Source organism: Protopterus annectens, chromosome 9.part0 (assembly GCF_019279795.1).
Source record: "Protopterus annectens isolate FY-2018-M chromosome 9.part0, PAN1.0, whole genome shotgun sequence".
Lineage (NCBI taxonomy): Eukaryota > Metazoa > Chordata > Ceratodontiformes > Protopteridae > Protopterus > Protopterus annectens.
Window position 1 is genome coordinate 738,962,196 of NC_056743.1, and position 27,236 is coordinate 738,989,431.

Below are 27,236 nucleotides of genomic sequence, written 5' to 3' on the forward strand. Positions count from 1 at the left end.
GAGAAACTCCTACCTGTTAACAGAACCTAAGTATACACATTGGTGTAGATGAAATCTCATTCAACACATGGCAGGTTTATTTACAAATCCTCCTTTATATGGCAGCTGTGTTTAGAAACAGTTTTTCATATACATCTCTCAGTTTACACTTTCAACCATTTAGCTTGCCTACCCTTAGAACCGTCTTTAACAGCTGTTTTCTTAGTGATGCAATTTTTGAAGGTAGTACATTTAAACACCCCTCAGCCTAGTAAGATGGTTTGTCTACCTGCACCCAAATGGCATATTCATCATTCCACAGCAGAGGGAGACGGGCATCCCTGGGTTACACAAGAGCCATACAGCCTGTTCCTTTCTGCCTGGGAATTCCAATTAACTCATTTGCTCTGTGGCAAGAGTTGGGTGGTAGGGAATGGGTGAGCTTGCTGGTCCTGTGGAGTTGCCTACCCTGTCTCCTGGTAGAGCACCCCCCCCCCCCACAAATGGCTGTTTTGACGAGTTGTTACCCCACACCCTGTCAGTGATGTGCATCTCTCCATGACGAGAACGTTATATTTTGGTATTGACAAAATATGGATTATAAGTCCATCTGTTTTATTTTACTGTTTGTCCTCATCAAATGAGACATTTTACATAATAAGCAAAAATATTTTGCACAACACTGTGCTTACCCCACTGTGTTGCACTTTTTGTGAATTGGGTAGAGCTTTGGTATGACATTCTACTGTGTACCCGCCATACTGTTTGGTGCACGATCCTTACAAGTAACACCCATGATACTTTGCATCTTTAGATGCAATTAGTTGACTCATTCAGTGTCATAATAGTCAGAAACATCTTAGCCTCCTATTTTAAAAAGTATCATCATTTTTCTCCTTTGTTCATTTTGAGGAATCCAGTCCATTTTTGCTTTTGTACTGTGTCAACATTCTTGGAGTCTGTGGCAACTACCAGTCACTCAGATTTAGGATGCATTGTTTGGTGTTACACATTAGTCTTTCATGTGTATGAACTTGTATATAAGAAGAGTGATAATTTTTATAGAACTGAAATACCTGTTTTATGCAGATGAATCCTGAATTTTTTTTTAAGTGAGATTTCACAGCAAACCTATCTCAGATATGCAGAAAAAGGTAATACTTTTGTCACAAACAGATGGTGTGGAAAATAAGATGAAAGAGCAAAATGAATAAATATTCCTTGTTACATAATATAAATCTTGGACCAAGTGCCAAATGTAATGCTGCTGCAGGAAGCAGAATTCTCTTACAAGAGGAATACGTGCAGGGAAGACTTAAGTTTATATTGATGCTACATTTAAACTTAACATGTTTTCACTTTTCTTTACCCTTTAGCAGTTTTTGTATAACTTGCTGATGCCTGTTAACATACATGTTGAAGAGATGATTATTATAACAATAACATCTGTAAAACTGCATTTATCCAAAGTTGTAGCAGCAGCAGTGAATACTGTTTTAGATGGAATTTCCAGAGACCATCACAAAGTGTTTACCAGATTCATTTGTGTGTACCACCTTTTCCTTAGTCATTCCAAATGTAATCACCTTATGTGTTTTCCGAGCCTTCATCTTTTTCCTTTTAATACCATTTTCACACCTTGTTCTTCAACACTGCATGCTGAAATGTGAATATGTATAATTACCAGATTATGCATTATTCTGTAAACCTAAGCACATGCAACTTTTTGGATTTTTATTACCACTACTTGCATCCCTTTTGAGTTTGACTTTTTGTAGCTTAGGCCTAAAAATATCAGACCCTTGTAATGTTCTGTTTGCTGTGGTTTTTCCATTTTTTTCCATAATAGTTTGACTCAGTCTCTCCAACCCCCACTCCTATTGTCTTTAAGCCTCTGTATCCTACAGGTCCATCCATGCCTCCCACAACCACCTGTTGTAGGGCACTGGGAAAGGAACATGAAAGCTGAGTATTGTGGCCATCATCTAGCAAGGCTTAGGAGATTTTTTTTGTTTGCTGTTAACACTCCCATCCCTCCCCCACCTCCTGTTGGCTGGAAAGCACAATGCAATGTCTGCCAAACTGATCCCGTTACAATTGTATGGATATGCATACCTCCATCTTCCAATAAGAGTGTTTGTATATTCCTTACAGGCTGCTGCTTACCAAGTTAAATGCCACAGTAAAAGTAGTACCTCATCTTTCTGCTTGTATTGTCCTTGCACCTTAACTCCAAAACCTTTCCCAGAAGCTAATTGATTCAGGACATTTTGGACATAGTGATAGATTTTGTCTGACACAGTAATCGCTGTTTTCTCATATTTTTATTGTCTCTGCAGACCATAGTCATTAATAACTTGTGAAAAAAGTGTAACATAAATAGTTTGAGTTTTCCACCTCTGCCCTCCCCGAGACAGCTCCTTGTAACTGAGCCTGCTTGGCAACCTTGCTGTGGAAAATCACGTGAAATACCACTAAAGTGAGTCTTACAGGTAGGCTATAGTAACCCTGCGATTACTGGCATACCTCTCAACTGTCCACATTTTTGCCTCATATTTTTGGTCTGTTCTTCATAATTTTTTTTTTTTTGTCAGATCAATAAGGATTGAAGTCAGTAAATAATGATATACATTTGAGTTTCAGACCATATCCTTCAAAAATATATATGTTGACGAGTCTTGTTATTCTAGCCACTTTTACATTTATACGAATAATAATTAAAATCTGCCCCCCCTATTTTTGGACCTTTGTCCCTCCATTATTTTAGACTTTATCCAGATTTCTTGTATTAAGAGATCAAAAGATTTGATTTAGTAGCCAGTATTAGAGAGGTTCTGCCTTCTACTTCTAGTGTCACTCTGTTCTGAACATGCTGACATCTCATCCACCTTTTCCCATTAAGCAGAGTATGTCTTAGTTCCCAAATGGGGGCAGAATTACAGCTTTCCTTTCAGCCAGTAGAATGAACTATTCATTTCATTGGTTGTTGAATATTCTCTTGATCCTTTCCCAGGAGTCGCATGGTTTCCCAAATGCATCAGTGATAACTGAGGCATGGACTTCAAAAATCACCCTACACATGCATTCTTTTAGTCGCATTAAAATTTCTTTTAATAACTGGCCCTCGTAGCCAGGTGCATTAATGGTGGATGCACCTGAAATTAATCCCTTACCAACCAAATTGTCAGGCTTCTTTATATCTTATGATGATGGAAGATGTTTGTTATTGTATTACAACAAGAACTACTGCATTAGTCTTAGGTCTTTTAGTTTGCGAAGTAATCTGGCTGTAGTAGTACTGCATAGCATGTGTTTATGTATGTAGGGTAATATCTTTGTTGTACTCTGCCTACTATATACTGAGATTTCTGTTTCTTCTATGCCTCAGTTCTGGAAAGTATCCAACTTCTTAACTACGTTGTCTTTCTCTGCTTTTTTATTTTCATGCTGCCTTAAGAATGCTCTGTCTGAGGAAATAGCTAACATGAAAAAAATCCAGGATGATCTCTTGCTGAACAAGGTTTGTAATGTCATTGGTATGAAAAGGGTGGGCTAAGGAAAGTAAACACGGTGTACAGAAGCTTGGTTAAATATCAGCGTGACTTTGAGTCACAGTGTTGAATATAGATTCTAGGAGTGCATGTTTTCACTATTCAGTTTTGAGAAACTTCTTAAAAGAGGGGTTGGAGGACTGAAATGTCTCTATAAATGGAAAGGGTTATGACAGAGAAAATTAAGAGAAGGAGACATAGTTTTCTATGAGTTTGATTATGCAACTTTTTTACTTCTGTATCCTACAAGTCCATTCATTCATCTTGCCACCTGGTGTTCTAGGTGACCGAGAAAGAGCATTGTTTAAAAAAAGGTTTCTCTGTATGCCGTAAACAACGTGCTTAATCTACATATGTTTGGGGTCTAGCTGCTGCCTCACTGAAGCTGCTGATGTTCCAGGACTGCTGGATAGTGGGAACAGAATGATACATTACATGGGATAAAAAAAAAAAAAAAACTAAATAGCACAAAACACACTTCTGTGCTTTGGGTGGTACTCCTTTAGCACTGTAAAGGAAAAAAAAAGGAATCAGGGGGTCTGTAAGGGAAAGAACTACATGATACAGTTTGCATAATGCTGGAAGACTGTATGGAAAGTGGGGACCCGGATTTCAGAATAATGAAGTACGACAACAGATGTGAGAGTGTCAAGGCTCAGGAAGTGGAATCAAACTGAAAAAGTAATGGATCTGGTACAGCTTTGGCTTGAATTTAGTTGCAGAAGCATTAGGCACTGGGATTCATTAACAGGAGTTGTGATGTTAAACACACTGAGCACCATACGTATACAAAAGAATATCAGGGAATATTTCCAAAGGGTGTAGGTATAGAGTGATGAACATAGTACCTTTTTGTATCTGTAGTACTGTGCTATCAGTGGTGGGGCTTAACTGGACTAGTGTACGAAAATATCCCATCAGCAAATTGTGAATGCTAGTTCAGAAATGTGTTAGTGTTATGTCTCAGAGAAAATATGAAGAAATTGGTACAGTATTCATTTATGAATACAAATACATGGGGACTGAATATCCAGGATGGAGTCATTGCAAAACAGACAATAAGAACATTTTTAGTAATGATGAGAGAAATATTAGGACATTAATTGTCAAGGGAGGTTGTCGGTGGATACAAGAACAGGAACATTTATTGCTGGGAAATGGTCATTTTTTCCCCAAAGCATGTGCCAATGTTCAGATTTTCATTTTTTGAGAAGTGACGAGGGCCTGGAGTTTATTTTTATTTGTTTAGTAGGGTACAACCCAACATGGTTTGAGCAAGTTTCCAGTCCCAGATGAAAAAGTAATAATGGCCTTTATAAACATGCACACATTGTTCTTATTACCTTATTATTTTATTTAATTGTGTGTGTGGCTGTGTGTCTGTGTGCATTACTTTCAGGACATTTGGTAATAGGGAATGATTTCATGGGCATAAGTGGGATAAATTATTATTGTGCTAAACTGTAATCTAAGATGAAATATTCAAGATATCTTCGATGGTTTCAGATGATTAAAGTTAATGGAATACTTCACTGTGCTGTCGAAATGTGTGGAGGCTGACACTAGACTGAGATACTGTATTTAAAAAAAAATAATTTAGAGGGTATGAGAATTTTTAAATTTAAATAAATAAAGCCTAACTATGTTTAGTTTTGCTGTGGCATTGTTGGTACTTATTTTCTTAGTTTTTCTGTGGTCAGAAGCTGACATTTTTCCATACTATGCTTCTAGGAACAGCTAATGGCAGAGATTGAAAGGCTGCAGTTGGAGCTGGATCAGTTGAGGGGGCGTCCTGTTTCCAGTTATTCCCGGTAAGTAATGTACTTTGAGTTCTTGAAATGCACATAAAACATAAGCGACCAAAGAACTTCAGTATTAAGACTTTCAGCAGTGAATTATTGTATTATCATATCTTGTCCTCCACTTCCATGCAGGGTTTCCCACTGAGTACTACTCCTAGACTGCTTACCTTTTGCTGGTTGGCATGATTGAATGTGGATTGTTAAGTTATGCGACTTTGTAAATGGTGTACTGAAGTAGCTGTTAACTTCTCCTCTACCAGTTCTTGGCTGTTTTTCTTGATGTAGCCAGCTTCACGTGACTGTTAAAAAAAAAAAAAAAAAAAACACACTAGAAGCAAAATAGGAATCATTTTTTTGTGTATATTGGGGGAGCTGAACCTCAACACTCCAGAAGGTGCATCAACTCCCTCAAACCCTTCTTAATGCAATCATCTGTGAGTTCACAGACTATATTTCCACTTGTCTCTTTTGTCTTACCCTCCTTCTTATCATTCACTTTCCTACCACCAACTTCCCCCTCCTCACAAAAAGTGATCCCCAGAAGCCCGTCCTTAGCCTATCCAGACTGAAATATACTTACCTTACAGGCACATCGTCCTCTCCTTTTACCAAATGCACTGTTGGTCACCCAGGAATTAAAATATGGCTGTATACATATTCCCATTCACAAGAGGCATGAGTAGGTTTTGCAGTTCACGGCAAGCCAGAAGGACTTCCCTTTACCATTTGGTGTTTTCAGTGCACCCTGACGACTTACCAAATGCTTGGCTGTAGCTCCTATGACTAGAGGAATTCATACTTAACACAGTTTGGATTACTGCTTGATTCAAACATAAATGGCAGAGGCAATACAAAAAGCTGTACCATTTGCCATGCTTTACATGACCATCCTAGTGTTCTTACTGATCCTGCCACAATCAAGTCTGATACTGGGAACCTCATAGATTTTCCTGGGAGCCATGTTGGTCACAAATTTAAACAAACTTTCTTAGTCAGGAAAGAGCCCCTTCATTTAGATTTTTTTGTCTCCATTTTCCTTACAAGGTATGCATGGTAGCCCAGGCATTATTAAAAGGTCTAGATTACATGTGTGCCTCTAACAGTACCCTCATCAAGGTTTCACAGTAGAAATATAACACAGTGTATCAAAAGCGTATGTGAACAGCACAAGTAGCCACAGAAACCCCTTAGACCAAATATTACCGCTGAAAACATTCTGTTGAGAATGAATTATCTGGTGGGGCTAGAGAGTATGCAGGTACAGTCAACAGGTGACTCAGATCTGCCTTTTGGGGCTCATACTGCTCATCTGCAAGTGCAAGTTGTGAAATGGATTCATAATAAGATATCAGGCCCTACTATTTCAAAAATGAAATCATTGTTATAAAAAAAAATATATATATATATATATATATATATATATATGTGTGTGTGTGTGTGTGTGTGTATGTATACACACACACGAGCGTGCACGCACACACATAGGGATCAAAATACAACATTTTATAAAATTAAAATGTTATTTAAAGAAATGGCACACAACTTCTTATATTAACTTTTTGCAAAAAAAGCCATAGCCCCTGCACCTTCTCCAATGTGAAGGCCTCTGCCCTCCACACTCCTAATATCCAAATATAGTACCTCCAGGGCACAAACAATTGGAGAAAAGGTAAAAGTCTTTAAAGAAACAAACTTACCTTTTCCATTTAGTCTTGCCTTGGAAATCACTTATAGTCCATGGAGTTACATATCTGTAGCTAACACAATGCAAGACTGTGATACTTCAACACATTCTATATACATGACTCTTTAAGTATCATCAGTGTAGGGCATGGCAGAGTGTAGTGTTTCTATGTGGTACATCTCCATGGTAAAAGTCAGTACTCTTGTTACAATTACTCAAAATAGTTTGATCCCCAGACACATTAATATTAGTTAAAGACAGTATCTAGAAGAAGAAGAAGTGTAGTGCATGGCAGATTGTAGTGTTTCCATGTGGTTCATCTCCATGGTAAAAGTCAGTACTCTTGTTACAATTACTCAAAATAGTTTGATCCCCAGACACACTAATAATAGTTAAAGACAGTATCTTAGTCAGATGGCACACAAACAAGTGGGAATGGACATAGCCGTCTAGCTATGCCTTTGCCTGTTTGGTCCCATAAATCCTTTAAAATGTTAATCGTGGTGGACAAGCTGAGCAGATTTTCTTCTAACCTTTGGAGACAGAAGTTAGATGCATAGTTTTTACAAAACCTAAAACAAAAGTTGGACATCCCAGTGATGGATCTTTTCGCATACCAGGAGAATTAACAGTTAAAGAAATACTAAAATACAGAGGGGCACCCCAAAAAGAGATTTTTGTGCATCTCCGGAGATTTATCATTTAAAGAAGTACTCTACAAATTCCCATGCATGGGAAACTGGGCAGTGAACATGTTCTCCATTCCTTGGACAGGTACTCTCCTATATCCTTTCCTGCCCATTTTCCTTATCCTCAAGGGTATGCATGAGACAAAAAGGGAAAAAAAAAAAAAAAAAACACTGGTATTGATGGCTCCTCAATGGCCCAAATAAGTCATTGTTCTCTGAGCTGCTTCATTTAAGTAGAGAGGCCAGTTCAGCTTTTAGAATTTTACACACTTCGGTAGACGAGAATGGATGATTAGTACACTCAGACTTAGAGCCTTGGACTGGCAGCATGAGTACTGTCAGCCTGATGCTTTATGGGACCTGTTCTGTGAGGGGATATTTCATGTCATGTAAGAGATCAACCAGCCAGAACCAGAAAATCGTGTCTAGTCAAATGGAAACGGTTCTCCTTTTTACGTAGTGTCAAGAGTGTCTCATCAACACAGACCACGGAACCAACAGTCTTAAAACATGTAACAAAGCTGCTTCACAGTAGACTATCTAAAGGCTGTGTTAACCAGTTCTCCTGACTTTGTTTACCAACTCCACATCAGCAGAGTTCTTGAAAGAGGTGTTGTACTTCATGTCACAAATAAAGCCTATGACACATCCAAAAGACATTAATTTTGTGACAGAAGACCTAATTTTAGATCCTTTCAAACCCAGTGTATCTCTGGCCCTCATATTCTCATCTCAGAACCTTTCAAACCCAGTGTATCTCTGGCCCTCATATTCTTATCTCAGAAACCCTTTTATGGTGGCCATTACTTTAGCCAGGAAGATCTACTAGCTGAATTCAGAACTTTTTTTTTTCAAACAAAGATCCAGGAGCATCACATACCTGTGTACTGAGTACACTTAGTGGTAACATTTCTTCTACAAAAAAAAAAAAAAAATAGAAAATGGCCGACTACACTGTTATGTAACTGTTGGGTCATACTAGTATTCTGGGTGGGGGATGGTGTTCCGTTGTGCTCTGGGGACATTCAGAAGCTCTAGAAGTTAAGCCAAAAGGCCCACTCATTATATTCTATAGCTCTTGGTGGCCTCAACAAGTTATTTCCTTTTACTGTTCCTTTCTCTGAACTTTCTGTAGTTGGAGGTTGTAAAGTTACTCATCATAAAGTGAGAAAGGTTCTGTTTGGTTTCATCACAGTGGATTCCATTGAGGCAAAGCTGGTTACTTTTTTACCATATGACATTCAAGCCAACAGACAGGCCCAGGTCATCATGTGAAGAAATAGATGAAATAGATGTGGATCAGGGTTCAAACCTTTCTGCACATTTTGGAGTATATGGCACCAATCATTTTTATTGATGTACTCACCTGCTTGCACAAAAGAACACTTTAGTGGACAGTGAGATGTCAGTGACTGTAATCTCACCGAAGTTTCCAGATCATCTTTCATTGTCAGACCTTTATTATCAGTTTTAAAATGCTGGATTTCTTTCACTTATCTCATAGTTTTCTCTTCCTCAAGCTGATCTTATTGCTGATTGTAATATTGGTTGAGTCAGGGCCTTCCTGTGGTTCTCTCTGGTGCAGGGCAAGTAGAGTCAAACAGAAAAGGAGCTTCACATAAACCTACTTGAGTTCTAGGCTTACAGTATTCACCCTTTGGGCTATGGAAAGGCAGTTAATATCTATGTCTTCATACTTCATTCTTGAAACCAGGTCATGTTTTGGTATATGAAGAACAGGGCTGTTTACATTTATGAGTAGATGGAGCATCATCCTAACAGCCTATCTCATGTTAGAGGAGATGAATGTAATGCAGTCTCCCTCAACCACAGCTTTTATCCTGGAGTCTGAGGATAATGAAGACCTACTTGATGGTGATATATATATATATATATATATATATATATATATATATATATATGTTTTTTTACTGCAGGCAACTTTTTTATGGGTTGATAATTTAGTGAATTGATAGTGGAAGCTGTTATATACAGAGTAGAAAAGTCCTACCATCCTCCCCACTCATGTTTGTAGCATCCAAGGGTTAGGCATGCAGTGGGACCAGTCTGATAACAAATCACAGCTCTACATGATAGAATCAGTGCCTCTGCTTCCCTTGCAGAGAGCACCCCTCCCCCACTGCAGTCCCTGATCTTCATTGTAGCTTCAGCCTTGGAGAACCTGTTTGGATACACACTGTCCTATAAAAAGAAGTGAATAGGCTAAACTTTGTCTTTTCTGTCCTTTACCCTGCCAGCCTCAACAGGTGCCCCAGACACTAATCAACTTTTGTTACCTGTGTTGTAGTCAGGGCTTTATTCCTCTAATTTAGGATATTCCAGAATTGGGGAACCTCATAGATCAGTATGTACACTGTGGAGGCAAAAAAAGTTCTCAGTTCTTTAAGTTGAAGACTAAAATGTGCAACTTAGCAGTAGAGACTTCCTATCTTCAGTCGCACAACATAGTCCAGTGTACCTCATATAAATGCAGATATCCTCTGCAAAGTTATATATGTCTAAAACTCATCTTCATTACCTCCTTAATGGCTCAGATGCTTGTGGCTTTAAGCTTTTAGTTTCTTGACAAAGTGGGAATTCATCATAGTGTAATCCAAAAAAGTCCCCATTGTTGGGACAACAGATGGAGTCACATTCAGTCTAGGTCACTTTTGTGGGAAGACATATAGGTCACTAAAGCTGCCAGAAAGCTTTCCACTCAACAGGCCTATTCTGCTGAGTATAATACATTCTTCATCTGGACAGGGATGTACAATCTTCTGCTTTAGTCAGTCTGTAGGTGATTCTTCCTTCCCTTAGACACCTCTTTGAGCAGTTTGTTAAGGACTGTGCATCTGAAGATTCCTTGTCCTCTCTGGGACTTGAATTTCAAGATTGGCAGGTTTAACAGCTGGCAGCTCCAACCAGCTGAATGTAGACCTGGAGTATATTTCCTGAAGGAGTCTGATATGTGGTAGCCATTACATTCACCCACACAGGACCTCAAGTATATTAGGCCTTGATTCAAAGAGAACCATAGTTATTCTCTCATAAAGACTGGCTACCCCCTTAGAACTAATCCACATTTCCTCCTGAAAGTGATCTCAGTCATGTCCTAAAATCAGTCCATTCATGTTTATGCTTTATTTCTGTTGACAGAATCCAGTGTCAGCTTCTGCCTTAAAAGTCTGCACAGGTTTAAAATGACACCATTGTTTTTTTTTCTCCTTTAGCTTTGGTAAGGATAGATCAGCTTGTAAATAAACAAATGTTATCCAGATGGCTTGCTTATTGCATTGTTTTTGCAGTCAGGCCTCAAAATGCCTGTTGAGCAGTGTGTTTAAAGGTGACTTTATTGGGGATATATCTGCTTCTAGTGCCTTTCTCAGAAAGGTATTTCTATTATGTCCACTAGTTAGCATGTTTACACATTATGTTTTTGACTGTTATTTGAAAAGTCTGGCTTGCTTGTCATCTTGGTGCTTCAGGATTTGGCCTTAGGAGCCAATTTTGTTTTTGACCATTATGAGTCCTACTTATTTGGTACTGCTTGAGACTCTTCTCAGCAATTACATTTTTAAGAAGTCCCTTTGAAGTAACATGCAGCAGATATGAGAGTACTCTCAGTATTAATTCATTTACATAAGCCTTCTGCAGTGGTAGCTTAATACCATCCCACCAGTCCCCACAAAGTCTGGATGGCCCCAGCACTTAGGTTCATAGATTCATATGTGTTTATTAGTCTAATAACCACAATGACCTTTTCAAACCTACTCTTGCATCCCATATCTCTGACAAGTTTTGGTACCCCTGATAAATATAAGCGGGGGCTTTAGAGATGAAACATTTACAAACAGGGGCATGGAAGAGGAAACATTTACAGGCTCCCTGTGTCCATTAGAGAAATAGGTCCTAAACCAGGCATGGATTTCCTGTTCCCCATCAAGTTGTCCATGTTACACTTGAATTGGGTTAGAGAGGAACTCTGATTTGCATGGATGGGAAGCCTGTTCCAGAGAAGGGGTAGTCTCTAGGATACATACCTATTTCTCCAGCACGCATATCAGTAGTAATACAGATCATGTTTTTGTTTTTTTTGTGCTGGAATGCATTCAGAGGGATTTCAGGGGCGGACCCTGGGAAGATGTACTTGAAGCCAAGGAATTAAGTTGGCAATTGAGACTGAATGCCACTGCCCCCCCCCCCCCCCGGTCTAAATGACAGTTTGTTCATAACTAGTATACTTAAATTGAAATCCCATATTGTATAGAGTATTCAATTTTGTAGGGAGCAATGATGTAGTTCAAAAGGGCTTATCCAGTATGCTTTGTTATAATGTATTTTTTGACTGTTTTGTATTTGTATTGTGTGTTACTTTAAGGTATTTGAGTTTCTTAATTTTAGGAGAAATTTCATTTGGCATGAATTTATGGGTTGGGTATTTATATGTAGTGCCATTTTGTACTCCGTGATTCTGATGAAGTTTTTTACGAAAGCGCTAAATCTGTGGAGCCTTGTGCAATAAGTTTTATTCTAATTTCTTCTACGTTGTGTGGTTGTCTTCCTGGTGTGTACTGCTGCCACCTTTTTCATCATTCTAGGTCTTATTTATATCACAGACGAGGTTTAAGTCTTTAGAACAAGTAACTATGGTGCTGTTTGTTTTGTGGATATGTGGGACGTCCATTAGAGTGGGGTCTGACAGTACCTTGTATGTGAAACATAGATCTCTCCTCAGCAATTTGTAGGAGACAGAATACAGGAATAGGGCCTTGAGGTGGTCTGCATAGGACATGTTACTTACACCCTGTGTTCTTTTAGTGAGGATCCAGTTCTTGGATATGCCTGGTTAGGTACATACCAAAGGGGCATTGTACTCAATGACAGGTCTGACTGGGAAGAAATAGCCAGGGAATTGTTATGGCTAGGCTTGTATAGGCCCTAGGGCCAATAGCCTAGTACCAACTTATGATGAATACTGAATACAGTGTAACAATGACTTCCTTTGACCTAGATGTCAGACTTGTTTATAAGTTGATCAGCATAGAATGATTTCCTCACTACTGTAGATATGTGATGGTCAAAGGCTAGATTAGTGTCTGTGCTTGTCCCCAAGTTCATGACTACTGGGTCAATTCTTAGGGGTGTGTTGTCATTATGATAGTTACCAGGGATGGGTGACTTCTCGAAGGATGCTATTATGCATTTGTTGTCATTTAGTTTTAGTGCATGGCTCTGACACCAGTTGTTTGTCTGTGTCAGTCCTTCCTGGAGAACATTTGTCTCGGTGTGGGATTTTATGACTGCTCCTAATTTGCAGTCATTTGCAAATTTAGTCAGCCAAAGGCCATTGACATTGGCCTTGACTTCAGAGAGGTAAATGCCAAAAAGGAGTTATCTCATGACCGATCCCAGAGGGACTTGGCTTGTGTCTGGCCTCTTTGTAGAGGTGGACTCTCCGATTCTAACTTCCTGGGTCCTGCCTGTAATCCACTTGGCTATCCACAGTATGACATAAGGGCTTATACCTTGAGTTTTTCAACAATGCCTGAGTGGGGTATTGTGTCAGATGCCTTGGCCAGATCAAGGTATGCAGTGTGTGAACCAATTTGCCCTCATCCATTGCTTTGGTGACCTTCTCAAAGTAATTTGCCAGGTTGAGTAGGCATGACCTGCCCTGGACGAAACCAAATTGGCTTGGGTCCAGTGTCTGGAGGTTTCCTATGTCATTATTGATCATTTTCATGAAAATGTTTTCCATGGCTTTGCATATAGCACTAGTGAGGCTTATGGGTCTGTAGTTTCCATGGTCTTTAGTTGGTCCACCTTTGTGCATAGGTATTACTTTTCTTGATTTCCTTTCATGAGGTATAAAGCCGGTTTGGAGGCTGTAGTTAAGTAGCAGTTTCAGAGGGCCTGATAGGTCATGTTTCATGTAATTTAGAAGGCATCCTGAGATATTGTCTAAGCCCTTTAATGCAGTGTTCTTGACCTTAGAGAGAGCATTAAGGACCTATTCCCTAGTGATAGCAGGGGGAGTGATAGTATTTCCTGAGGGCAGGTTGATGGGGGGAGAGAGGGGTAAAGTTGGAGATGAATTTGTCAGCCAGTAGGTTTGCTGTATCTTCTGGCTCAGTATAGGTGGCTCCAGTAACAATGAGCTCTGCACATGCTTGCATTGTGATTAGATATTCCAGTTAAGTCCAGGAAGTTGTTAGTTTTGTGTCATTCTAGGTATGCTTGTTTACTTTCTTGGGATTTGAACTGGGGAAGATGGAGTTTAATGTATCCTCCTGAATCTACATATGACATAATTGCATGCATAAATGGGAGGCGATCATACCTCTGAATACAGCACCTAGACAGAGTTGTGAATTTTTTGTTAGGTGATTCTCCTCAGAAATGAAAATGCCAGCCCACTGCAGAATGCTGTCTTGAAGATCATGTGATATGATGAGTATTTACTTAACTTTAAAGGAAAGTAAAGTAAGTAAATAAAGTGTTACTCTTTATCACAGTCCTCTTCATCACAGTGATGCCAAGAGTAGGTCCAGAAACGCACCGTGTGATAATGTGTGGACTGCTGAAATATGCATTGTGTGAATGTGCTCACTTGATGAGTGAAGTTATTTTCCATAAAGGTGCAGTGACCTCGTGAGTTGATTGGAATGTAGGGGCAAAGCATCCCGCATGGAAATGTGGATAGTTTGTTCAGTACAGAAAACTGAATTGAAATTTGCTGTGTTAGTTCTATTCGTAAGTGTGCCTAAGTCATTAGTTTGTTGCTGAAAATGTCATTTAGGCAAACATCACTGTAGGAAAAAAAGCCATTTGCTGCTTGCACTGACATCCAGCCTCCACTAGACATCTGTCCTGCCATGAGTTGAGCTACTATCACCCCCCCAAGATGTGTGAGCTTGCATTGGCCACTCACTGCCTTCCTCCTCAGTTTTGCAGCTGCGACACCTGGTTCATCTGGGCCACAGGGCTTGACTACACTGCCAAGGATCCAGCAGTGAGTGAATGCTGCTTTAAACTTTTTTTTTTAATCCAAAATAGCATTTGCACTTGCTTCCTACAACCATCATTCACTGCTGTGAGAGCCTTGTACAGATCTTGACTAATCAGCAAACGTAAACATCTAATTTCCTACCTGACATATTTGTTATAGTCTTTTGAAGAATAAATCAGAATTTCCCCATTTGTGTTGCTGTAAATTACCTTGGTGTGTAAGTCAAAATATTCAAGAATTATATCAAAATGTGACTTGTGTGGACAGGCTGAAATGTATGCAGTTTGTTGATACAGATGATTGACTGCTATTACTTGGTGTTAAACTAGTTTGTAAATACAGGGAAATTACTCAAATCCCACTGGTGAGCCTAAAACCTTTTACCATAGTATCTCACAGTTCAGTTAAATCCAACTGTAACTGTTTTCCTTTTATAAATGAAGTTAAAAACTGTATAAGTGGTTAGACATTTATTGAGACCTGAGAATGATTTTCAGGTTAGCTCTTACTGATTGAAGCCACTTGAACAAAAACGTGTATAAAAATGTATTTTTAGTGTTATGCTTTCCGTCATCCTCATGTTTGAGCTTTGTTTGTCATTCTTTCTGCATTTCCTTAACTTTGTAGTCATCTCTGCATCTTGGTGATCTCAGTTAAGCCTGTGCACGTAATGATTTACTGAAGATCGTTGCACTGTGTTTTCTTTTCTGTAAACCATAACTTTGCATAAAATTCATTTGTTCGTTTCAAAGGATGCCAGCATTCAAACCTACTGTATGTTATAGGGAAAAAATGAATGCAGACTACATCTTTTTATACAGTAAAGAAGTTTCAGTTTGAGCAGTAGTGGTTGTGATGATAGGAGGTACTGTCAGCGGAAGTAGGGCAGTGGATGTTTGACCTTTGCCAACACAGCTAGCTGGAATTTTTTAAATAATTATATGTCATTTGTATATCAAACTGATTTGTGCAAATGTTTGCACTGAAAATGTATTTTTGAGGTTCGGTTGTGTTAAAATGTATTAGGGCGGCCACGGTGGTGCAGTGGTTAGCATTGCCGCCTCACATCAAGAGGTTCTCCGGTTCGATCCTCGGCTGGGGTGCCTTCTGTGCGGAGTCTGCATGTCCTCCCTGTGGTCATGTGGGTTTCCTCCGGGTGCTCCGGTTTCCTCCCACATCCCAAAGACATGCTGCAGGTGGATTGGACACTCTAAATTGGCCCTAGGTGTGCATGTGAGTGTGCCTTCTGTGGAAGGTTGGGTGCCGGGCTGGCAACTCGACACCGTAAAACTCCACTGCCAATTAATGTGCAGACAAGGTGATCCCCTGTGGCGACCCCTAACCGGGAAAAAGCCGAAAGAAGAAGAAGAAGGTTGTGTTAAAATGTATTAACAGTGCACCCAGATGGAATGAAAAGAAATGTACATGCGTTATTTTAACTCAATTAAATGTATGTTTTAATAGAAGAGACTGGGACAGCAAAGGTTAGCCAGCTAGCTTAGAAAAATAAGGGAAATGTAAATGAGCCATTAAAACGTTACCCCACAATGCTAAATATTACTGGAGATGGTGGGTTTGTAAAAAACTTTTGTTAATTAGCTCATTAAAAAAGGGGGAAGCCCCAGGCACTGCCATAAACATTTAAGATGTGTATTGTAGCCGTATGTGCTAAATTCCTCTCTCAGCTTCAAAGAGTTTACTGTGAGAACTTAGAGTCAGGTGACCAGATGAGGTCATTCTGCAAGTCATCTTGGATATTATATTTTACAGGTATTAATCCCTGAGGATGAAGTATTCTGTTTTGGGGAATGTGACTAGAAAGACTGCTCATGTATTTCATTGTGCTGTGCTCTATCAAGTAAGCTATTAGGGAATAGTAATTCTCCTAGATTCAGTCAGGAATATATTGAAGCTTAGTTTAGATATTGTTTTTCTTTATTTGTCTGAGTCTGTCTGTCAATGTTCTTTTCAGTATTTCCTGTGATTTGATCTCTGTGGTTTACTGTGAATATATATTCAGTATTTTTATGCTCTTTTATTATTTATTATTAAATATATTTTTAACTTTTATTGTGACTGGGCCTTGTAGAAAGTATGTAACAATTGAGAGTGCTTATATTTATTTGGTGACACTGTGTGAGCCATACTGTGAATATATATTCAATATTTTCATGCTCTCTTATTATTTATTATTCAATATATTTTAAACTTTTATTGTGGCTGGGCATTGTAGAAATTATGTAACCTTTGAGAGTGCTTATATTTATTTGGTGACACTGTGCAGGCCACTCCTGAAGGCCTAGCTGTCTTGGTCAAATATTACCATTTGCATTAGTATTAATATTACACAGTATAATTGGAACCCCTTTGTTAAAGGCCTTAGAGTAGTTGATTGTGGAGTGTGCCGTGGCAGTGATAACTACCTTATACCCTGGGCAGAAGGGGGCACAGCAGGTAAATCTGTGCCAGCCTTTCCCAGGTATGTGTGTGTGTAAAATCAAATCTCACAGTGTGTGTGTGTCAGCTACTTAGGGTAGGAACACAAAGCACTGGTTTTACAGAGAGAGTGCTGAAGGACTTAGCTTGGACACTTGGCTGACGATCTAACCCTACAGCTGTACTAATGGGGAGTCATACTGGGGACCTGGAGGATGACAGATATAGAAAAATCCAGACCCCGGGCTGTGTGTGTTCCCTTTGTGCTCTTAAGGGAAATTGTGCTTGATGCAGAGAGGTACAGATCTGGAAAATACTGAGTGTATCCATTTGTATTCCAAGTGCATGTCCCTCTCCAGCGTCAGTGGTGAAGATTCAGGGTCCTTGATTACTGGTCCAGCATGGGCATGTCACAGTGCTGGCACCAACTTGTTTATTTTGATAACTGGAAATTTATCTTTCATTAACTGTTTTTTTTTTTTTCTTATCATTTTGTATCCCTTCGGTAACTCTGGCATCAGGTGTTGCATTCCCTTAGTGGACCCTTTCAGTTCCATGTCATGCCTACTGAAGCACGCAGTGGGGGTGAGAATGGAGAAGTGTAGTTATCATCTGCAGCAGCAACTTTGAGTATTTTATTATGCAGTAATCCTTCCCTGCAGCAGTCAGTGAGTGTCTCTTGCTGCAGCGACTGAAGTGCTATGCCTGTCATCTGCTGCCATACTGTGAACCCCGACTGTAGTGTACACAGTTTTTTGCAGTCCTAAGAACTTGCCAAACCCAGTACAACTACCAACTAAACCTCAGCAGGTGGTGCTCATGGAGCATCTGAGCACCTGACTCTTTCTCTGTCCCCACTGTGGTGGGTGAGCCAGCATAGAGTACTCACCCTCATCTCCCAGGAAATATCTGCCCCACCTCTCAACTGTCCAGATTTTTGCAGAATGCCCAGATTTTTGGCTCATATTTTTGGCTTGTTCCTCATAAAGTTTGTGGTTTTATGTCAAATCACTCTGATAATCTGAGGATTAAAGTCACTAAATAATAACATACATTTGAGTTTCAGATTTAAAACCCTTCAGAAAATGTATGTTAAAATGAACCCTGTTACTCTAGCAACTTTTTAAGTTTATAAGAACAATATTTAAAATATGGCCCTATTTTTGCCCCTCCCCCCTTTTTGTCAGGCTTTGAGATTTCTCAGACTAAGATGTTGAGAGGTATGGTCTGGCCCCATTCACTCCCATCCTTTAGCAGGCTCCCCCAGCTCCTAGATTTATTAACTAAACCTCGGGCCACAGGGCCACACAATACAAGACCCATTCTTCTGCACCACAGAGCCAAGTAGTCTTTGTTTATAAATTTCTTTTCACATTTAAAGTGAAATAATTGAGTAGTAATCTTATATAAGATTGACTGTATACCCATAATTATGATCTTATTTACTCATTGTCCATTTAGAGTAGTTGTAAAGGGATAATATTTAATTATCAACATTATTTTTAAATCTACTTCAGCTGTAAAATGTTTCTTTGGAACACTCATTTAGTAGTACCAGTTATTGTAAGTTCATACTTTGGCAGTAAAATGAAGATATGGTGCAGCTATGAATTTATTACTGTTGTCTATGAATAAATCCTACAGTATCTGCAGAAAGCCAATTGGAAAAATGTGACTGATAGTTGCGCACAAGTGAAAATTGTCTTATTTATCATTTCCCTTTTTCTGGTTCCAGGTCTTTACCAGGGAGTGCACTTGAACTTCGCTTCCCTCAGAATGCTACAGTACCCATGACTGGCCATACAGATCCCTACAGTGCTTCAGGAGTTGTCCGCAGAACACAGAAGGGCCGGTGGGCAGCGCTGAAGGATGATCCAACAAAGGTACTGAGTAGTATGCCTAAAAAATCTTGCCTTTTCAGAGAGAATGAATTCAGATTTAACAACATATTTTCTTTCCCTTCTAATGTTTTAGTTTCCAAAAAAGTTCTTTCCACTCATGAAATGCTCATAGGAAGATGGTACAACTCTTGAATAAGCAAATAGATTTTCATCGTACTGGAAGAGTAATTATCGTGTCCAGATGAGATGGCATAAGCAGTTAGATTATTGTCATACTGGCAGAGTAATTTTAATGTCCATCTGACGTGGCAAGTGATATATTTGCGTATATTTTCTCTGTTTTCAAATGAGAGGTTCAGCAACACAGAAGACCTTTGTTCACAATGTTGAAAGTATCCATTTGGAACTGATACACACAGGTTTTCCATGTAACGATAATTCACTTCCCAGCTTGTTACAGTGAAATGAGTTTGACTAGATTATAGTCAATCCCTGTGTAATTGCTGCATTCTTCTTACTGAGTTCTTTACAAATAGGTAAAGTACAGGCTATCCAAGTAGCAGTTGTGATCAGAGGACATAGCAGGAGACTGGCAGAACTGTGGTAGAGCCAATGTCTGTAAAAAGAGGTGCTAGAATTTGCCATCCATAAAAATCATGTTGAAGCTAACTTTTGTGAAGCTTTGACCATTTTGCATGTTTTGCACTGACATTCACTTGGATGGATGCCCTTATTCCTGTAAAGCAATTTTGAACTTTCTGCTTAGAATAACATTGCATATCTGTGCTTCTTCAGAATGGCAACCTGGAAAATGAATTACAACAACAACAGCAATAATAATAATAAAAAAATCAGGACTTGGTACCATTTTCTGATTTAAGCTAGTAGGAAGGTATTTATTTGTTTGTTTGTATTTGTTTGGGTAGGAGGATTGGTCACATTGTCCCCTTTCAGCCATGGCCCAGGCTACTGCATGAGCAAAGTACAGTACAGTGCATTCATACTGTCTTGACAAGCATTCCTTGTTAACAACTAGAGAAACATTTTCTTAAACATGCAACACACTGTTATACAGTTAACAAAATATGCTTAAATACTAACTGGGTATGTCTACTTACTAGGCCATTGTCTAAGTGGCAAAAAATGCTTTTAAGAACAACTAATAAGCAATTTTGTTCTACTTTAAAGTATATGTACACATTTATAGATTTGTTTCTTATGAGATAAATTTGCTAAGTTTTGTTAGGAGGAAGGCTAAGTGTACATAATCTGGTCATATCCATTGCTCTGATGCATGTGTATGCATGCTTTTTAAAGCGAAGATCCTTAAGTTTAGATTTGAATGACTATAAAGATCTGCTCCATTCGCCAGTCTTTTGTACCCAAGACCTTGTGGTCTTGTTTGCCCTCCCTCAACACTTTTTTGGTGACCCAACATTTAAAGCACTTGGCCCACTCCAAGATGGCCAACTCTGCATCCCCAGACATACCTTCACCCTGTAAGAAAAAGCTTAAAAGGCCTAAACTGGAGATTTGGTCAACTCTGTACTCACTGAGATTTCAGAACCTATGGTACATCCAAGTCCCCCCTCAGATGCCATATACTGAGACCCACCCAGAGGCTAGTATGGCATTGGAGGGCCTTATGACTGAGGAAGCCACAGATAAAGGTGAATCACGTGTTATCATCTTGGAATGCCCAGAGGACATCCCTCAGAAATTTGTTAGGGAAGAAGTCTTAGGTAAACGTCTAGAGGTATGTCAGGGATCTGAACCACTGCACTTGGTTTAGGCAGCTGTCACTCTGTAAAGAAATGCCATAAAACTAAGCCTGTATCTTCTCCTCCTCCTCCCTTTAGGGGAAAAGAAACGGACAGACTTTTCTTAGAGTCTGTTCAAGGCCATTCTGGCCCTGTAGCCTCCTTCCTTTTCTTCCACCCCACTCACCCCACTTCTGAACATGCTGTTGTGGCATTATCTTCCTATGAAGATGAGGAGGTCTCTGATTCCGAGCATTCCCTGGTCTACCCCTCTCAAATTCATTCTGCTGGCCATGTCCTTTGTGATGATGAGGAATCCATTTCATCTGACTGTCTGGTGGAAGAACCGTCTTTTGGGGAGACAATTTTAAACATGGTGATGCACTTTGAGTGGGAAGCTAGGCAGATCACAGAGGTCCAGAAAAGATACTATAAACAATAAAATAAAAAAAATACTCATAAAACACAGCTCATCTCTGTTCATATTCAAGAGCAACTTAGATCTGTGGATGAGAAACAGAAAATGTACACCCAGACTGTCCCCTGTACTACTAATGGACAGAGACAGCTCGCAAATGTTTTATACCATACATAGCTAATGCATGATGCCAGTTATTCTTATTAGGGGTAATATATCATTTTCAGTCATGGGCCGGTTAAGGCCAGTCTATAACCAAATGGGATAGGTTATTTCAAGCACAAAAGGTCAGACAGATTTTATATGGTTACTGATCAGCTTAAGTCTTGTTTAAAATGCTGTAGCAGACCCCTCTACAGCATCTCTTTCTTCTGATAAACCTTCAAAGTTCTTTCCAAATGCCAATACCCTCCCTTCTGACAAAGCTAGCAGGGCTTTGGATAGGTGGGAAAAAGATTTATACTACTTTTAGCTTGACATTCAGGGCTATTAATTAAAAAATATATAGATAATGAACAAGTATCTGTTATCCATTCTGAACGTCGTACGTAAGGTAGTGGTGGATTCACAGGTTGCTACTTGTAAACAGCAAATGCTGTCCTTACTCAGGCTAAGTAGCCAGACACAGCATAAATGTAGTTAAGATACTGTAGAGGCCTCATCCAGGGCAGTTGCCACTGGCTCGGTCATCCGCAGGTATGCATGGTTGCGTAATCAGCCCTTGCCCAAAGACTTTAAGGCTAAAGTTGTAAATTTTCCTCTAGACAGTAACCTTTTGTTTGGCTCACAAGCAGCTAACCTTTTTGAGACTCTTCAGGAACAGGGAAAAAACATGAAAGACTATGACAGATTCTCTTATCCTCTGTACCTAGTTACCAGAAGAATTGCCTAACCAAACTCCTTTGTCAGAAGGGATTTTAGATCTACTCAGTAACACAGGAAAATTCCCAGAAAAAAAAGCAGAGAGATTCATCCTTTGTGAGGCCTCCCTTTGGGAAAACAAATCTCTGTGACTACCTACAGACTCTTTCCTCCTCAGCTCTCAGCCAGACCCTTCCCCTCTCAAAAAGGCTTACCCTGTCCTTTGCCACCTGAGTAAAGATTACCACAGACCAATTAATTATTTCCATCATAAAAAATAGCTATCCCATGACTTGCATTGAGATTCCTCCACTAAATGTGATACCTTCCCCTCCCCAAAACTAAAGCCATCTGCTTCCACCCATACTACAAGAGTTACAAACAAAAGGTACAAGAGAACAAGTGCCTCAAGAATCAGTGGGGTAGGGTTTTACACAAGACTCTTCCTAGTGGCAGAAAGAGGGGTAGTGGAGACCCATACTGCATCTCTCTATACTAAAACTTTCTTAAAGGTGCCATCCACTAGATGTGAAAGACGCACATCTCCATATAACAGTTTGTCCCCCTTATACGTGAAGAAATTTCGCTACTAATCCCAAAGTATCCTACCAGCAAAAATTCGAACCAAGCGTTGAAGTAGTGAAACTGTAGGATACACCACGAGAACTTCAGCTACGAACATATACCACGAAAACTTCAGTTATAAAATAAATGTTGCTTCATTCTCTGGTGTTCACTCATGAATGAGTGAACACCAGAGAATGAAGCAACATTTATTTTATAACTGAAGTTTTCGTGGTATATGTTCGTAGCTGAAGTTGTTCTCGTGGTGTATCCTACAGTTTCACTACTTCAACGCTCAGTTTGGCCCCCTTGTAAGAGATTACTCAGGTTTTGTTCTGGATCATCATACTTTCAGTTTACTGCTTTGCCTTTTGTGCTCTCCGCAGCCCCAAGAGTTTTCAAGTAGTGTCTGCCTTCTGTTGAACCCAGGGAATTAAGTTTTTTTTCCTACTTTGATGATCTGTTGATCCAAGCTACCTCACCACATATTCTTGTGCACCACCTTCAGTTCACCATTGATCTCCTCTCACAGTTGGGGTTCACATTCAACTACAAGAAGTCCTCCCTGTAACCAACTCAGAACCAAGTTTTCTTGTGCTGCAGGCTGGATAAAAAAGGTGCAGGTCTACCTGCCTAAGTAAAAAGTGCAAAGCTTTGCACACTACTTTCACTGCCTTGCTTCCCTTAGCCAGTGCTTAGCTAGGGAGATCCTAAGGGCACTGGGATTCATGGCACCTACTTTTCCCAATACCTCCTCTAGCCAAACTGCATATGAGGAAAATTCAATTGTACTTTAAAACAGTGTGGTCTCAACACTCTCCCTTTGGATACAGTAGTCCCTCTATTGCCTTGTCTCAGAATGGAACTCTTTTGGTGGAAGGACCAGGTGACACTCAATCCAGGACTCCCCTTCATTCTTCCAACCTCACTTCAAGAAATGTACACAGATGCATCAGATGAGGCGGGAGGAGCCTGGACAGGGAGTCACTGAGTACAGGGCAGGTGGCTGCCAAAACTGTTGAAGGAACAGATCAACTTAAAGGAGATGAGGGCCCACATCCAAGCTCTTCATGTTTTCTTTCATGCCTGAAAACCAGGTCCCCGACAAGCGTTCATAGATAACACAACTGTCATGTGGTACATAAATAAGCAAATGGGAATCAGATCATACCAACTGTCTAGACTGGTACAGAGAGCCTGGGATCTTGCGACACAGAAAAACATGTTGCTAATAGCCACATACATCCCATCACAAGACAATGTGTTGACAGATGGATTGAGAAGGACTCTGGAGGACCCCCATGAATGGACCCTGAACAAGCAAGTTTTCCTGGACATCCTTCAATGTTGGGTCACACCTCAAATAGACCTGTTTTCCTCAGAAAACAACAAATAGCCTGCACTTTACTGTATCAGGGGCCCTTGCCCATTCACCTGGAGGATAGATGCTTTTTCTTTGCAGTGGACAGGGAAAATCCTCTATGCCCTCCATCCTCTACCTCTCGTTTCAAGAGTTCTTCTAAAAGGCCGTGAAAGAAAAACAAACTTGTTTTTTTTGGCCAAGACAGCACTTGCTCCCTCTTCTTTCTCATCCAACCAGGAGTATGTGCCACAAACTACCACTTCTAGTGGACCTCATCACACAGCAGAAAGGGTGTCTACTGCACCCCAAACCTGTCATCCTTGAACCTAGCCCTATGGATGATAGGGTTCTAATTCCTTACAGGCACTATTTCTTCAGGAACGTAATTCAGGTTCTCCAGGAAGTCAGGAGACCCACCATTTGAAAATCCTACTTAGACAAGTGGAAAAGGTTTTCATTTTGGTGCTATGGGAATGGACAGGACCGCCTCAGATAAGAGGTACTGTGTATATTAAACTATCTGTGTGAGCTCATGCATTCATCCATCAAAGTCTACCTGTCAGCCGTCTCTGCCTGTTTAGCTCTTAATCTATCAGTTATAACCAGATCTGAGGTCAAACTTTTCCTTAAGAGGTTCTGCATCTTAGACCACCAAGGAAGCCTATAACCGTCTTTGTGAGCTCAGTTTTGTACTGGTAAAGCTTACTTTACACCCTTTTGAACCAGTGGCATCAGTAAATCTCAAATTCTACATCTGAAAATCTATTCTTCTTTTGGCTCTCACTTCAGCTAGAAGAGTTTCAGACCTTTAGGCACTCATGGCCATTCCCCCCTTTCTTATCTTTCACAAAGACAGGATGACCCTGAGGGCTAACCCTTCATTCATGCCAGCAGTAGTGAATGAGCTGTCTGTCAACCAGGCCTTATACCTCCCTACCTTCTTTCCCAATCCACAGAATGGGGGGGGGGGGGTTACGTTCTCTAGACATTCACAGACAGCTAAAAGTCTGTCTGGACAAAACCAAATCCATTCAAAAGCCTGAACAACTGTTTGCCCCACACCTTTCCTTTCTGAATCTTTTTGTCAAAGTTCCAAAATTCAAAATGATAACCTTTCAAATCATATTACCTCCCAGACCCTTCTGCATCTTCATGGTGACATTAAACCTAAATATGTTTCTCACCACTTTCCAGTTTGCAGTGAATTTAGATGTGTGTAAGATTTTCTGTGTCTGGCTTATATTATCAGTTCTCTGTCTTGCCCATTGGTCTGTCCAGTGTGTCTAATGTATTTACAAACTGCCTGCCTCCAGTGATTGCTCACTGCAGGCTTTAAGACATTCAGATATTTTCATATTTGGAAGATTGTCTTATATTTGCAGACACTTTTTTCCAGTTGTCAGGCTTCCCTGACATGGGTCATGAAAATCCTGCTTGGTCTGCGGTTTCAACTGAACTTGCAGAAATCATCTCTTTTACCTTCTCAATCACTAGTTTTTCTTAGATGTTGGCTAGTGTCCAACAGTATCATACACACTGACCCCACAGAGATAGCAAACCTGTTAGAAGATAGGTTTGGTGAAAATTTCATTACTTTATCCTCTCCTAACTTGCAACAAACCTCCCCCTCCCCACCCTACATATCTGAAAAGCAGGTCTGAAAGCCTTGTCCAAGGCAGAAAACAGAGCCTCTGTGGGACCAGATGTCATCCAAGGCTGCTTTCTAAACAGGCTAAAATATGAACTAGCACCACCAGTAAGTACCCTTTTCAGTCATAGCCTAACCACAGGCTTTGTTCCTGAGGAATGGAGAACAGCAACAGTTCTACCCTCCACACAGGTGGCCTAGCAACAGACTTGGTGAATTGCTGACCCATAAGCCTGACCAGCCGCATCTGTAAAGCCAAGGAACGTATCATTATGGACCTCATAAAGACATAGGTGACCTCCAAACCCTGAATCTTACCCAATCTGGCTTCATGAAGGACAGATCCTGCCTGTTAAATCTGTTCAACTTCTTTGAAAATGTGACCAAGGCCATTGAGGGAAAATCTGTGCACATAGCATATCTCGACTGCAAAGGCTTTTGACACATTCTCAGGCATTACCGATAAACTTAGCAAACTGAATGTAAACCCCTTCATTATAAGATGGGTCGCCAACTGACTCACAAACCGGACATACACAATCGTGACTCCACATCAACCAGCAGACCTGTTATCAGCGGGGTGCCACAGGGGTCACTGCTGGGCCCCCTGCTGTTTGGTATATATTTCTCAGAAGTTCAGGTCAAAGCTAAGGAAGGGGATCTGGCTGACCAAGTTTGCAGATGACAGCAAACTAGGTCCAATCAATGAATCCCCAAATGATGTCAGTATACTCCTGGAGGGTCTCATGCAAAACATTAACTGGTGTATTAGTCATGGTCTCAAACTGAATGCAAAGAAATGCATCATCATTCCCTTCAGCACAAACAGTGTCCCCTCATGCTATCAAATCAACAGCAGTACTCTAAGTACCCATGAAATGGTAAGGGACCTGGGATCACAAGTTGACTGCAAACTTAACTTCGACCACCATGTGTCTACTGTAGTAAGGAAAGCTTTCTACGTAGCACACTTGATTAGTAAAGGCATCGCCTCGAGAGCAAAAGAAGTTATAACCCCCATATATCTGGCACTTATCTAGCTCATGGATGAGTATAACACCCCATTTGGCATGTACTGTATTAAGCACCTGCAACAATTAAAGAGACCACAGATGTTTCTAACAAAAAATATCAAGGGGCTCCAGCATGTGTCTTACACAGACCAACTAAAGTCCCTGTTACTATACTCCATATTGTATAGACTTTTTAGGGGAGACTTATGCCTGGCTTAAATAGCAATCCAAGACCCAAACCTAATGAACTTGCTGCATATCCGTAAATCAAATGGGACTCGGGCTACCCATTCTAGGGACCTAAATATGGCCTGCAACTTAAATAGGACATGGTGGAGCTACTCATTTATCTCACAGAGACTGTTGTGTCTTTGGAACAGATTACCAACTCATATGAAACAGAGCACCTCTATGACACTGTTCAAGAGGAACCTGGACGAGTGGATGGGGCACCGTAAATTTTTACAGGGGATAGAGCCCACAACCCTCCTGGACATGGGCAGTCATCACTAAATGCAATCTTGGGTATTGACTAGCATTTGTATGGTATTACATTGGGATGAAACAGCTAGGCTTAAAATCACTTCTGGGTCGATAGCCTAATAATCGCCTATG

The 27,236-nt window shown here is 40.2% G+C and overlaps 1 protein-coding gene across 1 annotated transcript in view; it reads left to right on the top strand.

Annotated features, from left to right (window-relative positions):
- The window catches only part of PPFIA3 (PTPRF interacting protein alpha 3), a 2,479,399-nt gene that overhangs the window by 1,962,322 nt on the left and 489,841 nt on the right, over positions 1 to 27,236 (top strand). Inside the window, exons 12-14 of the mRNA XM_044083361.1 lie at positions 3,437 to 3,499; positions 5,262 to 5,341; positions 18,889 to 19,036. Of these exons, the coding sequence (XP_043939296.1) occupies positions 3,437 to 3,499; positions 5,262 to 5,341; positions 18,889 to 19,036 (291 nt within the window). The remainder of the gene's footprint in view (positions 1 to 3,436; positions 3,500 to 5,261; positions 5,342 to 18,888; positions 19,037 to 27,236) is intronic.